Source organism: Antechinus flavipes, chromosome 2 (genome assembly GCF_016432865.1).
Source record: "Antechinus flavipes isolate AdamAnt ecotype Samford, QLD, Australia chromosome 2, AdamAnt_v2, whole genome shotgun sequence".
Taxonomy (NCBI): Eukaryota; Metazoa; Chordata; class Mammalia; order Dasyuromorphia; family Dasyuridae; genus Antechinus; species Antechinus flavipes.
In genome coordinates this window covers 639,322,176-639,335,392 of record NC_067399.1, presented here as the reverse complement: position 1 = coordinate 639,335,392, position 13,217 = coordinate 639,322,176, and the positions used below count along the sequence as shown (strand labels likewise).

The 13,217-nt window shown below is 42.4% G+C and overlaps 1 protein-coding gene across 1 annotated transcript; it reads left to right on the top strand.

The window, feature by feature from the left end:
• The first annotated feature begins 9,858 nt into the window (after positions 1 to 9,858).
• LOC127547166 (60S ribosomal protein L34-like) lies at positions 9,859 to 12,780 on the top strand. The gene is made up of 2 exons (XM_051973986.1): positions 9,859 to 9,876; positions 12,463 to 12,780. The coding sequence occupies exons 1-2, from the start codon at positions 9,859 to 9,861 to the stop codon at positions 12,778 to 12,780; spliced, it is 336 nt and encodes a 111-aa protein (XP_051829946.1).
• The last annotated feature ends 437 nt before the right edge of the window (positions 12,781 to 13,217 follow it).

Here is a 13,217-nt window from a genome sequence, read left to right as displayed (position 1 = left end):
TTTCAACTTAAAAATGCAAGAAACATTAATTAAGCCCTGCAAGGGGAAGGTTCTCCCATTGGGTGCTAGAGATACAAAACTATACTGTTATTAAAAGTGTTGAGAATTTGTGGAGGGGTTAGGGAGACAAATATCCAAGTAGGGATGTCATACTGCAGGGGTCCTCAAACTATGGCCCACGGGCCAGATGCGGCAGCTGAGGATGATTATCCCCCTCCCCCATTTCTTTATTTAAAGGCCCACAAAACAAAGTTTTTGTTTTTACTATAGTCCAGCCCTCCAACAATCTGAGGGACAGTGAACTGGCCCCCTATTTAAAAAGTTTGAGGACCCCTGAGAGGAAGGGAAGAATCAGGTAAAATGATTAGAGACACGAGGAGAAAGAGAGCCACTCAAGAAAGCCTTGAATTGAAGCTTGAAGGATAAGAAGTTCAGTAAAAAGAGCTTTGGGGCAGAACAAAAATGGGAGTCAGAAGATGAAGCACCAGTTTAGTTGGAGCATGATACTTAGTTATGCTCTCAAGCATGTTGAGAGAAGGTTGATTATAGGCCCTGAGGGCCAGGACAAGCTGGTTAATGAGGATCCCAGCACTCAGGTGTGAACATGACAAGGCAGACAGTCCAGCCTCTTTCCTGACCTCTTTGTAGTGGCCAGAAACTGGAATCTGAGTGGATGCCCATCAATTGGAGAATGTCTGAATAAATTGTGGTATGTGAATGTTATGGAATATTATTGTTCTGTAAGAAATGACCAGCAGGATGATTTCAGAAGGGCCTGGAGAGATTTACATGAACTGATGCTGAGTGAAATCAGCAGAACCAGGAGATCATTATACACTTCAACAACAAAGTTACATGATCATTTCTGATGGAAGTGGCTCTTTTCAACAGTGAGGTGATTCAGAGCAGTTCCAACGATCTTGTGATAGAGGCAGCCAACTACCCCCAGAGAGAGGGCTGTGGGGATGGAGTGTGGATCGCAACATAGTGTTTCACTTTTTGTTGTTGTTTGCTTACATTTTGTTTTCGTTCTCATTTTTTCCTTTTTGATATAATTTTTCTTGTGCAGCAAGATAATTTTGGAAATATGTAGAGAAGAATTGCACATGTTTAACATATATTGGATTGCTTACTGTCTAAGGGTAGGGATGGGAGGAAGAAAAAAATTTGGAACATAAGGTTTTGTAAGGGTAAATGTTGAACATTATCTATGCATATGTTTTGAAAATAAAAAAGCTTTGAAAAATAAAAGAAAAAGAAAATGCTTTGGAGCAACTCTCCCATCCTCAGTTCTTATTGGCTGTCTGGGTGCTCAGACACTCAGTGAAGAGGGGGATCTTCCACATGTCCCCTTGGAGTCTGAGACTAGTGGCCATGAGGAGTTGTGGAGGATGCAGTGATTTCAACTCCACACTGAGACTGTCTTACAAAGTAGCCTCTTGCTATTGGACATTGGGATGAAGGAAGGAGGTTTAAATTCTTACTCCAATGAAACATTCCTGAGATACGTCACTTTCTTCTTCAGTGCCTCTGTTTCCCTCTCCATAGAATGGGAGTGAAAGCAAGACATCAGCCTTCCACTCAGACCGTAGAGAGAAAAAGTCCGAAGGCTTCTGGGAAATGTGAAGCCTCAGACTAAGGCGCCAAGGCCTTCCTTCCAGTAAGGAGATCATCAATCAACCAAGAAGTAATTAGCAATTGCAATGATGAGTTTGGCTTTGTGCTAAATGACAGGGAGGCACTCTCACAGACTGGACTAAGACGCGACCCCTGCCTTTGGGATCCAGTTTGGTTCAATGTCTGATGAGTGAGTACTTAAGAAGACATCAGGTTCAAGAATGGCCGTTCAGGGACCTGCTGTGTCTGATTTAATCAATAACATCCTGGGTTTAAGTCTCGCTTCTTAGATATACCACGAGCTCTTGAATCTTCCTCACAGTGCAGAATAAAGGACAATGGGCTCAGTGCTTTGCTGCTTGGGGAGGTCATTTCCCTTCTCTCTCCCCCTGCCTTCCATGCCTCAGTCACTATATAAACGTTAGCTATTATTATTAATAATAATAAAAACTGCTTTTTTGTTCGTTCATCAATTGCAGAAAATGCTTTCTACGGAGGTAACCCAGTGTAGTAAATGGGGTCTGGACTTGATGTCAGAAAAATCTGAGTGCAAATCTCCCCTCAGGCCATTCCTACCTATGTGACCCTGAACAAATTATTTCATTTTCCTCATCTGTAAAGCAGAAAGAATAATAATAGTAGCACTTGATGTCACATCCCTTTGTTATTATCGAAGTTCCTTTTAGAATTTCTCTAACTCTGCTAACTCCCCTTTAGGAGGGGAAATGGAGTACCCATTATATAGGTTGTTGTAATAGGAAACTGAGGCAAGGAACAATATTGGACCATCTTCCTCCATAAAAAGAGAAGATGGCATCCATGCACTCATTATGGAGGTATTCTGGAATGGGGAAACTGAGGCAAAGGACAATATTGGACCAGTTTCCTCTATAAGGAGGGGAGATGGAGCTCATGCTACCCATTATGAGAGATACTAGAAGGGGGAAACTGAGGCAAAGGACAATATTGGACCACTTTCCTTTATAAGGAGGGGAGATGGAGTTCATGCTATGGAGGTATGCTGGAAGGAGGAAACTGAGGCAAAGGACAATATTGGACTAGTTTCCTCTTTAAGGATGTCAAATTGTGACTCTTGTTACTTGGAAATCTGAAACAAGCTCAGTCCTGAAGAGTCCTGAGCCACAGCTGGGGTGGAGGCTGTTTTTCTCTTCTTCCTGGAAGATGAATCTAGGAGCCCTTTTGTCCCATATTCCAACCTCTTCCAACATCCCGGCTTCCCACCAGCCACCAGTAAGGCAAAGTTCAACAACAAAAGTCCGTCAGGCAGGGGGAGCAAGGGAAGTGTATAATTGCCCGGGCTCTGCTGCAGTCTGATAAGCCACTATTGATTTTCTGTTGGAAAAGTCGCCCGTGTGAGCGTGTGTGTGTGCATGTGTGTACGCACATGGGCATGTGTCCGGCTCTGTCTCTATTTCTAGCCTCTCACTGAAGCAGGGGGACTTGACATTTCTTCCACCAAACGGCCTCTCTCCACTGCCAGTCACTTTTTCAGGAAGATGAGACAGGTCCGTCCCTCTGTTTGTTCCCTGGCCCCCCTTGTCCCACCAGGCCCTCACCCCCATCTCATTTCGCTTTCTTGTTTGAGGCCCTTGATCTTGAGCAGCCTCCTGACTCGAGTCTCTTCTCCAGTCAGTAACTGGCCAACCATTAAGAGCCTTACAGACGAAGGAACTCAGGTTGGAAAGAAATCTGAATGCCCCAAAACCCAGGGTTCAGATTCTGCCTTTGGACTCACAAGATGGGTAACTGTCATCATGTCACTAAAGCCCACTGTGCCTCAGTTTCCTCACCTGTAAGTGGGGATAAAACACTCACTGCCTGCCTTACACGGTGACTATAACTCATCCGATAAGCATTTATTAAATGCCTACTTTGTATCACAGGGCAGCTGGATGGCGCAGTGAGTCATTTAATCCTATTTGCCTTAGTTTCCTCATCTATAAAATGAACTGCAGAAGGAAATGGTCAGTATCTTTGCCAAGAAAACCCCCAAAAGGAGACATGAAGCATGAGCCGGGACTGAAATTACTGACAACAGATTCTGTGCCAGGCATTGTGTCAAGAGCTGAGGAGACAATTAGTGAGAGACAGACTCTAAGCCTTGAGGAGCTCACAGAGTAATGGGGGAGACAACGTTTAACAACTGTGTACAAACTACAGAGGGGATAAATTGGAGACAAATGACTGACCAAAAGGACTAAATTTAAGAGAAGCGGGAAACGTTTCTGGGATTGGAGCAGAGACTGGAAGAAAGCCAGAGGAGTGAGGAAGTGAGGGAGATGAGGAAGTGGAGATGAAGAGTGGGAGCATTTCAGGCAGGGGGAACTTTCAGAGAGAATGCCCAAAGCTGAGAGGGGAAGGTCTTGTTCAAGTTCCAGCCAAGAGGCCAGTGCTGCCGAATGGAAGACTACATGAAGGAGGGGATGGGTATGGCGTAAGAAGACTGGGAAGGGAGGAGGAGGCTGTTGGGAAGGCTTAAAAAGCCGAACAGGATTTTTTATTTAATCCTGATGATGCTAGGAAGCCCAGGGTAATGGAGGCAGACCCTCCCTTTGCAAAGATGATTTTTGAGCGGGGGGGGGGCAAACTGGACTGAGAAGGGACAAGACAGGCAGACCCATATAGTCCATTTGTGAGTGTCAAACATAAAAGTTTTAAAAACTAAAGCATTATGTGGATGTCAGTTATTATTTTCATTTATTACAAGAGAAAGTATGGCTTAGTGGAGAGCGAGTTGGCCCTGGAGTCTCACCTCTGACTTTTCTTAGCTGTGTGACTCTGAAGTAAATTAACCTCTCTGTGCTCTCAGACAGCTCATCATCTGAAGGACAGGGGAATCTCCCTATCATGAATTCCCTATAGCCATAAAATCAGAGGACTCCATCTCATCCATTGTTATTTAAAATGATTCTCTTTCAGTAGACAAGGAGAAAAGCTGACAGGTCCAATGAATGAAGGGAGTAGGGGCTCCTTCCCTGCCCAACTGTTAGGTCTCCTCTTCCAAAATATTTTAAATTGAACTGTATTTGTCCCATAAATATCTTTGCGAGTGCGTTTCTATCCCCATGGAATCTCAGCTCCTTGAGAGCAGAGATTCTTATATCAGCAAATCAGCACTTTGCATTTAGCGGGTACTAAAGGAATACCCTTTTATTGACGATTTAATCCATGTGAAAATACCTTTTCCTGATCACCTTCAATATTAGCAATTTGTCCTGGCAGGACTGCCAGCTGGGAAAAGCCTGGGGTAGATCCCCCTTTCGGGCAGCCTTGGGAGACAAAATAAAACAAAGACAAAAATAAGGACAAGGACAATAATAGGGCAGTTAGGTTCCAGGGATTGTTGTTCATTACTCCTACAAAATTCAATCTGACAAACATTTATTGAGTACCTACTAAGTGTGCCTAGCACTATGCTAGGGACTGGCAGTACCCAGAGACAAAAATGAGATAGTCTGTCTTCAAGGAACTGATATTTACTGCAAAACATATACAAATCAAGCAAGCAACATGTATTAAGCACCTACTATGTGCCAGACAATGAACTAAGTGCTGGAAATTCCAAGACAAAAGTGAATTTCCTATCCTCAAAGAATTTGCTCAGGAAGCGGAATGAGGAAGGATACACTATGTATTATTGTTGTTGTGCAGTCATTTTCCAGTTGTTTCTATGTTTCAGTCAATGTCTGACTTTTGTTGAGTCTCTTGGGGGTTTTTTGGGCAAAGATACTGGAGATGTTTCCCGTTTCCTTCTTTAGCTTATTTTACTGAGGAGGAAATAATATGAATACAGATAAATATATATTAATATATTAAAATGTATAAGATGAATATATATAATAACATGTACATATTAATATGTATACAAATAAGCAAATTTATTAATATGTATATAGATATAATAATATGTATATATTAATATATTCAGATAAATATATTAATATGTATAAGATAGATTAATATATACAATAACATAGTATATTGCTATATGTGGATGAGTAAATGTGTTCATATATTCATGTTAAAATATATTAATTAATAAAATTAATATTAAAAGCAGCTGTGGAGGGAGATCAAGAAAGGCCTTTTGCAGGAGTTGGCAACTAAGTTGAGCTTTAAGGGAACCTAAGGATTTTCAGAGATGTGGGGAGGAGGGAGTACATTCTAGGCATCAGACACCAGCCTATTCAAAAGTAGAGAGAAAGCAAGTGACTATCATTTGTGGGACAAGTTTATCTGGAACAGAAAGTGCAAGTCGGTGGAAGCCAGAGAGCTTTATGGCTCAAACAGAAAGGTTTGTAAACAATCTGAGGCAATTGGGAGATACTAGAACTTCACAAATAGGGAAATGACATGGCGGCATGAGGAGTATAGATTGGAGTGGGAAGATACTCTCAAGTAGAGAGACTCACGAGGAAGCTATTGCAATAGTGGAGATTGAGGATCTAAATTAAGATGGTGGCTGTATGAATCAAAGGAAGGGGATAGATGTCGGAGCTGTTACAGAAGTAAAAGCAAAAAGACTTGGCAACTGATCGGATATGGAGGGGAGGGAGAGGGAAAGTGAGGCTTTAAGGATGACATTGCAATTGCTATCTGGGGTGACTGGAAGGATGGCAGAACCCTTGATGGAAATTCACAAGAGGGATGGGTTTAGGGATAAAATAACGAACTCTGTTGTGGACATGCTGGGTCTAAGATGCCCATAGGGCATCCACTTGGAAATATCCAATTGGCAACATCCAATAAGGGTGACGTGGGACTGGAGCTCAGGAGAGAGAGGGCTGGAAATACAGATCTGGGAGTACAAAGCAATACAAAGTAATTTCATGAGGGAGATTGGGATAATAACGGGGGGATCGGGAAAGGCCTCCTTTAGGAGATTAGCAAAAGCAGGATGCGACAGAAGAGATACTAATCAGGGCAGTTATTTCCCTAGGAATGATGTGAAGAGCAGGGGAACAAGAGGAGAGACTTCTTTCCAAACTCACAGTAGAGTCTGGGAGGAAAGTGTTAACAATTCAATTTAGAAATTATTTGACTTGAGGAGATCTTATTTGAGATATACCTTTATCTGACATCTCTTTAGTGCTTTGTGGGGAAGGAAGTCCCAGGGTTCTGGATATGGAATTAAGATCTGTATTCATGTCTCACCTCAGACACTTCCAGTGTTACCCTAGTAACGTCACTTCACTCATGTGCTTCCAAAAATGCATTTGACCCATTGGAAGGAATTCTGTGCGTGTATTAGCTCCCCATGTTGTTTGATCTTCTTACTTTTTTTTGTATGATACTCCATGAAACAGGAAATAACGAATATCACAGTCTTCTTAAGACCACAAAACACTTGGCAATGAAATTGTCAGGCAAGGTGGCCAATGTATCATCTCCATTTTACAGATGAGGAAGCTGAGGCTTTTTGTTGGTCAGTCATTTTTTAGTTGTGTCTGACTCTTTGGGTTTTTTTTTTTTTTTGCAAAGATATTGGAGCCATTTCCTGGAAAAGTTATTTAATGTCTCTGTGTATCAGTTTCCTCAATTGTTAAATGAGGATAATAATGGCATCTAATTCCCGGAGTTGTTGGGTAGCTCAAATGAGATATTTGAAAAGTGCTCAGCACAGTGCTTGGCACATAATAAGTGCTATATAAATGTAAATTATATAAGAATAATTGTTATTATTTGATGTTTGCTCCTTTCATTCCTTTTCTTTGGTGACATTTATACATTTATCTCTTCTACTTATTAATCCAGGTTCATGTGGTTTGTCTAGAATCACAAGCAACATAGTTCCCATTCCTCCTCATAACCTGTAGAGTCACACATGGATACAAGAGGAATCTATGCTGCTAAAGACAACTGGATCCTCGTGGGGCACAAAGGCATGGTACCCTCCAATGAAGAATCATAGGAAGTCTAAAAAGGTCATGGTACATGCATTGGATTAGGATTCAGGAGAATTGTGTATGATCACAGCTTCCCAATGGATGAAAGGAAGGATAGATGGATGGGTGGATGGATAGTTGGGTGGATAGATAGCTGAATAGATAGCTGGATGGATGGATGGATGGGTGTTTACATAGATAAAAATAGATAGATAGATAGACAGACGCATGGATGAATAGTTGAGTAGATAGACGAATGTATGGAGAGATGAAGGTATAAATGAATGGCTAAATGAATGGATGGTTGGATAGATGGTCAGATGGATGAATGGATAGATAGATAGATGGATGAATGGATGGTTGGATAGATAAAAAATTAATTGATGAGTAGATACATGGAAAAATACATCTAAACACAAACTTCAAAAGAAGGATGATTTCATTGTTTTTGACTTGTCCTCCAGCAACCCAGATTCCATCTCCTTCTTCCTTTATTAAATGACTTTCTAAGTTTCTGGGGCTGGAAAAATTAAATAATCCATGTATTTTCTGGCCTCTTAAGACTGCTGGATGAATGATAAAAGATCATTGTCAGGGAATGATTTGAAAATTAGGAAGCACTTTGTGAATGTGAGGGGCCGTTGCAATTGCACATGCCAAGAGTTTCATCTTCCGTAATGGCAGCTAATCGTCCAGAGTGGGATGAGACCTACTTCCCCCCTTCTTGTTATCGGGGCCGTTTGGCACATCAGTGCCTAACCTGATGCCAGGGGGTCAAGCAAAGAGCTCCAGCTCTGCCAGATGTCTGAGCCTCAGCCAGTCCAGGAGACAGCTCCACGTGATGGTTGCAGTCCTCTCCATTTGAGTTAACTGGGAAAGAAGGGGGAAGGAGATCCTAGGGTGGCACTGATAAGAGATTAGTTTGGGGGGCAGGGGAGGTGGGATGGGTTGGGGGGTGGGGTGGGGAAACTGCTGCCTGCCACTGTCTGAAACAGACAGGCCATCTTAAAAGAAAACCTTCAGCCTCCCTGGAGATATAATAGGCTTAGCTGGACTGCTTGACACATGTCGGATAAAATAAAAAAAATAAATAACAATGTTTATAAGAAGATTAGCACAAACGCCTCAAAAGCCTCCAAATTTCTCTAGGGAACCTCCCTGGCTGCATCTCGGAGTGACAGCTCCCACTGCCTTATCAGAGGAATAATGAGTTGCCAGGATTTGGGGTCATTAAAAGCCTTCGCGGCTCTCTCTCCCTTCTCCCACCCCCCACTCCATCATCCCCTTGCCCAACCTCCTTGACATCCCTTTGATGAGAGAACTGGGTGGCTCCCGGGCTGGGGGCACTGCACGTCCCCCAGCAGGCTGGCGAGTGTGGAGGTGAGATGTTGGGGTTTAACTTGGCGGAAGTAATGCGAGTCGACGATCCAATTTGTGTGTGGAGGCCCTCTAGCCAGGGAGCCGGTCTCCCCGGACCTCCCAATTCTCTGCCTGGGCTTGATCTCAGCAGCCGAAGTACATGTGTGTGCCTGTAGATATAGTCATGTATACAATAATGGAGGAAGAATTAGGTGGATTCACACAAACATGGAAGGAAGGAGAGGAAGAGAGACAAAGAACGAGTATCTCTCTTAACCCAGTGTATGTGGCGTATGGATGGCATCCCTACAGACCTGCTGACGGACTCTGGGACCGAGCTCATTAGTGTATGGAAAGGGCCCCTGCTCTTTAATCATTTGTCATCTTCCTTATCTTCAATGAGCTCAAAGCACTTACAGCCCTATTGATTTTTTAAAATCATCTCCACTCTTACTCCATCCCATGGGAGAAACTGAGCAAGTGAGGAGGATTACTCACATTTTGTACTCAAAGAAACTGAGGCACAGAGAATTCCAGGCCTTCGTGATGTGATACAGGGAACGACACTCTTAGCAAAGAAAGGTCTGGCTTTATTGTCATTTACAAATTGTGTGGCCACAGGCAAACCACCTCACCTTCGGAAGCAGCAATGACGTTTAGTACCTGTGTGGGTTCTGGGCCCCAGTCTCAGTTTCCTCATCTGTCCAAGGAGAACTGGAAGGCTTCTTGATCTAAACTTGTGGTCTTGAGTCTCTCAAGATTTTAGAAGTCCTGGGCTGCCTCTTTTACCCACAAAGTATCTCTGCTTCTGCCAGCGAGACTGAAGTAATATGTTTAGTTTTGTGACAATAAGTCTTTTAGTTTCCTCTTAGGAAAGAATTACAATTTACAGAGAGGAGTTAGCTTTTTTAATGGTGTGATTGTACATGGAAACAGACATTTCGGTTAAACAAACATCATTCTGAAAACTCTCAGCATGTCCTATAAGAGAAAGGCATTCAGCATGGCAAAGAGCCTCACCAGGGAGGGATCGTTTGGAAAAACTGCAGGCATGTAACCTGAAGCAGAAAAGGTTTAGCAGGGGCCTGATCGCTGTCCTCAACTATTTAATGGACTGTCATAAGGCTGTGAATGGAGGAAGTTGCAAAGAGACAAATTTAGACTTGAAATGAAGAAAAAAATTCTGAACACTCAGAGTGGCCCAAAAGTAGATGAACTGCCTAGAAACCACTATTGTTCTTTTGCTCAAGAGACCAAAGACTGGCTTTGTTTATTATGTATTTATTTTGTACATGATCATTTACGTAGAAATTGCCTTCCTTGATGAACCATAGGCTCCTTAAAGATAGGCAGGATTGATTTCATTGTTATCTTCTCATTTGTACTTCTCATAGTGACTAGAACACAGTAGATGCTTAATAAATGCTTGTAGATGGATGCTCTGAATGTCTTTGGGCTTCAGTTTTTGTATCTGCAAGATATGAGAACGAATGGAAATACTGGATTCAAAGATTCCTTCCAACTCCAAATCCCTGACATGATGACCCCATTTCTTCAGGTTGCTCATCTGCAAAATGGAATTGATAATACACTCCTTGTCTCCTTGGATAGTGTAACCAATGCTTGGTAATACTGAAAGTTCCTAAGAAAGTCACTTAACTGCCCTCATTTAAACTACAACATGAAGATGATATCATTTATGTTTCAGGATTGTTGGTACTATATAAATGTGATATATCATCATCATCATCATGGCACATCGTAGTCATGGATGACTAGCCTCTGGTGTGAGGGTTTGCTGAGCCCTTTTCGGAGCTGCTCATCCACCTTTGGTGTCCATCCAACTCTCATCTGTGGCTCCAAGAAGCTGGGACATGACTGGTGATCACTCCCTAATAAAACGTCTCAATAGATGGGCCAAAAACCAGGTTGAGGGGAACTGGCCAGCCTCAAACTCCTCAGTGAGTAAGAAAGACGTCTCCTCCATGTACATAAAGACATCCTCCAGTGGAATGAGTGGATGAGGGCGATTCGCTACAAGAGCCATGAAGGTGACTGAAGCAGGCACTGTGGCGTGCTCAGAGCTTAGTCAGACATTAAAGACGCTAGGGTCATCCACTGCATCCCTGGCCGTCTTGTCACTGGACTCTGGTGACTCCGCAAAAGAGAGTAAAGTAAGAGCTTTGCTCAACTCTGCCTCACTTAAATCCAATTCCCTAATGAGTCAAAAAATCATTAGTGGCGTCATCGATCCTCTTCAAAAATGAAGGACAAATGACATTATTGTTATAATATGTTTAGTAAATCTTAAACTATTATATATGTTCTGTTGCTATTTGATCTTTTTTAAAATGACATTTGGCTCTTCATGATTCCATTTGGGGTTTTCTTGGCAAAAATACCAGAGTAGTTTAGCATTTCCTTCTCCAACTCATTTTACAGATAAAGAAACTGAGGCAAATAGAGTTAAGTGACTTACCTAAAGTCATCTAACTAGTAAGTGTCTGAGGCTAGACTTAAACTCAGATCTTACTGACTTCTGGGTCCCCTAGGTGCTTGTTGTATACATACTAACTTTTATCGTCACAAAATAATGTAAAGCAAAACTTAAAATGCCATATGAATAATTCTTCCTTGTCCTCTTCTTCATCTTCTTCCTCCTCATCCTCTTTCTCCTTCTCTTCTTATTCCTCTTCCTTTCCTCCTCCTCCTTCGCCTTCTCTTCCTCCTCTCTTCCTTCTTCAGAAATCCTATCAGTAGTTTCACCTGGAAGCCAAGGATCCAGCTCTCCATGTTCTAGGTGCAATTAAATGGGCCAGGGTGTCTCTCTTGGTCATTACAGGGCCATAGGAAAAGACCAAATGCTTGTCTTTGTTTGTTCTCCTTTCCCCCATTCCTTTGAATTGAAATCGTGGTAATAGAATAGCCGAGCGGAGACACAAAAGATCATCCAGTCTAACACATTTGATAGAGAAGGAAATTGAGGCCCGGGGACCCTCAGAGAGGCAATAGCAGCAGGAATCTGGGCTCTCCGATGGGCTCATTAGAGAGGGTCAGGGTAAGGTTTTGCATTTCTACAAGCATCTGGCTTATTAGTAATCTGAGAGTGGTCATTTTACACCAGGTAGCCAGGTCAGTGAGGATTGTCTTCTGTTGAATTCAGCTAGTATTTCTTACTGGTTTGTTTTCAGTAGGAAATTATCCTGGGCCCTAGGAATACAAGATGAGGAAGGCTCTAGTACCTGCCCTCTGGGGGGAGGCTGGGGTCTAGAACTCCCCCACCCCCCATGTAGTACAAGGGAATGTGTTCAGTGCAATGAAATCCAGACGAGGTCCTAGGAGAAATTTGAGGGAAAGGTGGTTGTTTTTGTTGGGGAAGAATCAAACAAGACTTTATGGAGAACTGAGACCTAGAAGAAAGGATTCGATTTTTACAAATCAAATTTGGATGAGAGTGAAGGAAGTCCATTCTCAGCATGGCAAATAGCATGAGAGAAGGGAAGAAGCTTTTTTTTCTCATCTTCCAGTGATGGACCTGACAGAAATTAAAAATGGTTCAGCGTCTGTCATAACACCATAGGTGTCCTCCAATACAGCTTCTAACAAAACTCAGCTGTCACGAACCCCAGGTAACAGAATTGTTTACCTTTATGCCAACAAAATTGGAAAAACCCCAAAATCAGCCTGCAGCGTGTGCCCAGGAAAACTTCGAGGTGTTTGTGCAGTGAGACCTAATGTTCTTACGAGGCTATCAGAGACAAAAAAGCATGTCAGCAGGGTTTGTGGTGGCTCCGTGTGTGCTAAATGTGTCCGTGACAGAATCAAGCGTGCTTTCCTGATTGAGCAGCAGAAAATTGTTGTGAAGGTGTTGAAGGTACAAGAACAATCAAAAAAGTAAATAAAAATAGTCTCTGAATAATAAAGGAAATTAAAAGGGGGGGAGAAAGGGAGAGAAATGGGATAAAGTAGGAAAAGATTAGAGGATATGGAGTGGTCCTGTTTGTCTTTAGCATAGGAGAATAGCAAAGGAGAATAGTATGAGATAAGCCCACCCCTCCCCCCCAAAAAAAGATCAAAAACAGGTCAAATAGATGTAGAAAGAGGGTTTTTTTGTTTTTGTTTTTTCCACCAGGTAAATGGGAATCATTGAACATTTCTGAATAGAAGAATGCCAATTTCAACAGGGAATTGGAAGATTATTGTGCTATCTGGATGGGGAAAAGAATGGAGAGAATACAGAGTAGAGGCTAGGGGACTAGTTAGGAAGTTATTCCAATAGGTCAGATAAGAAGTGATGTAGGCCTGAGGTTGGATGGTACCAGTGAATGGAAAAGA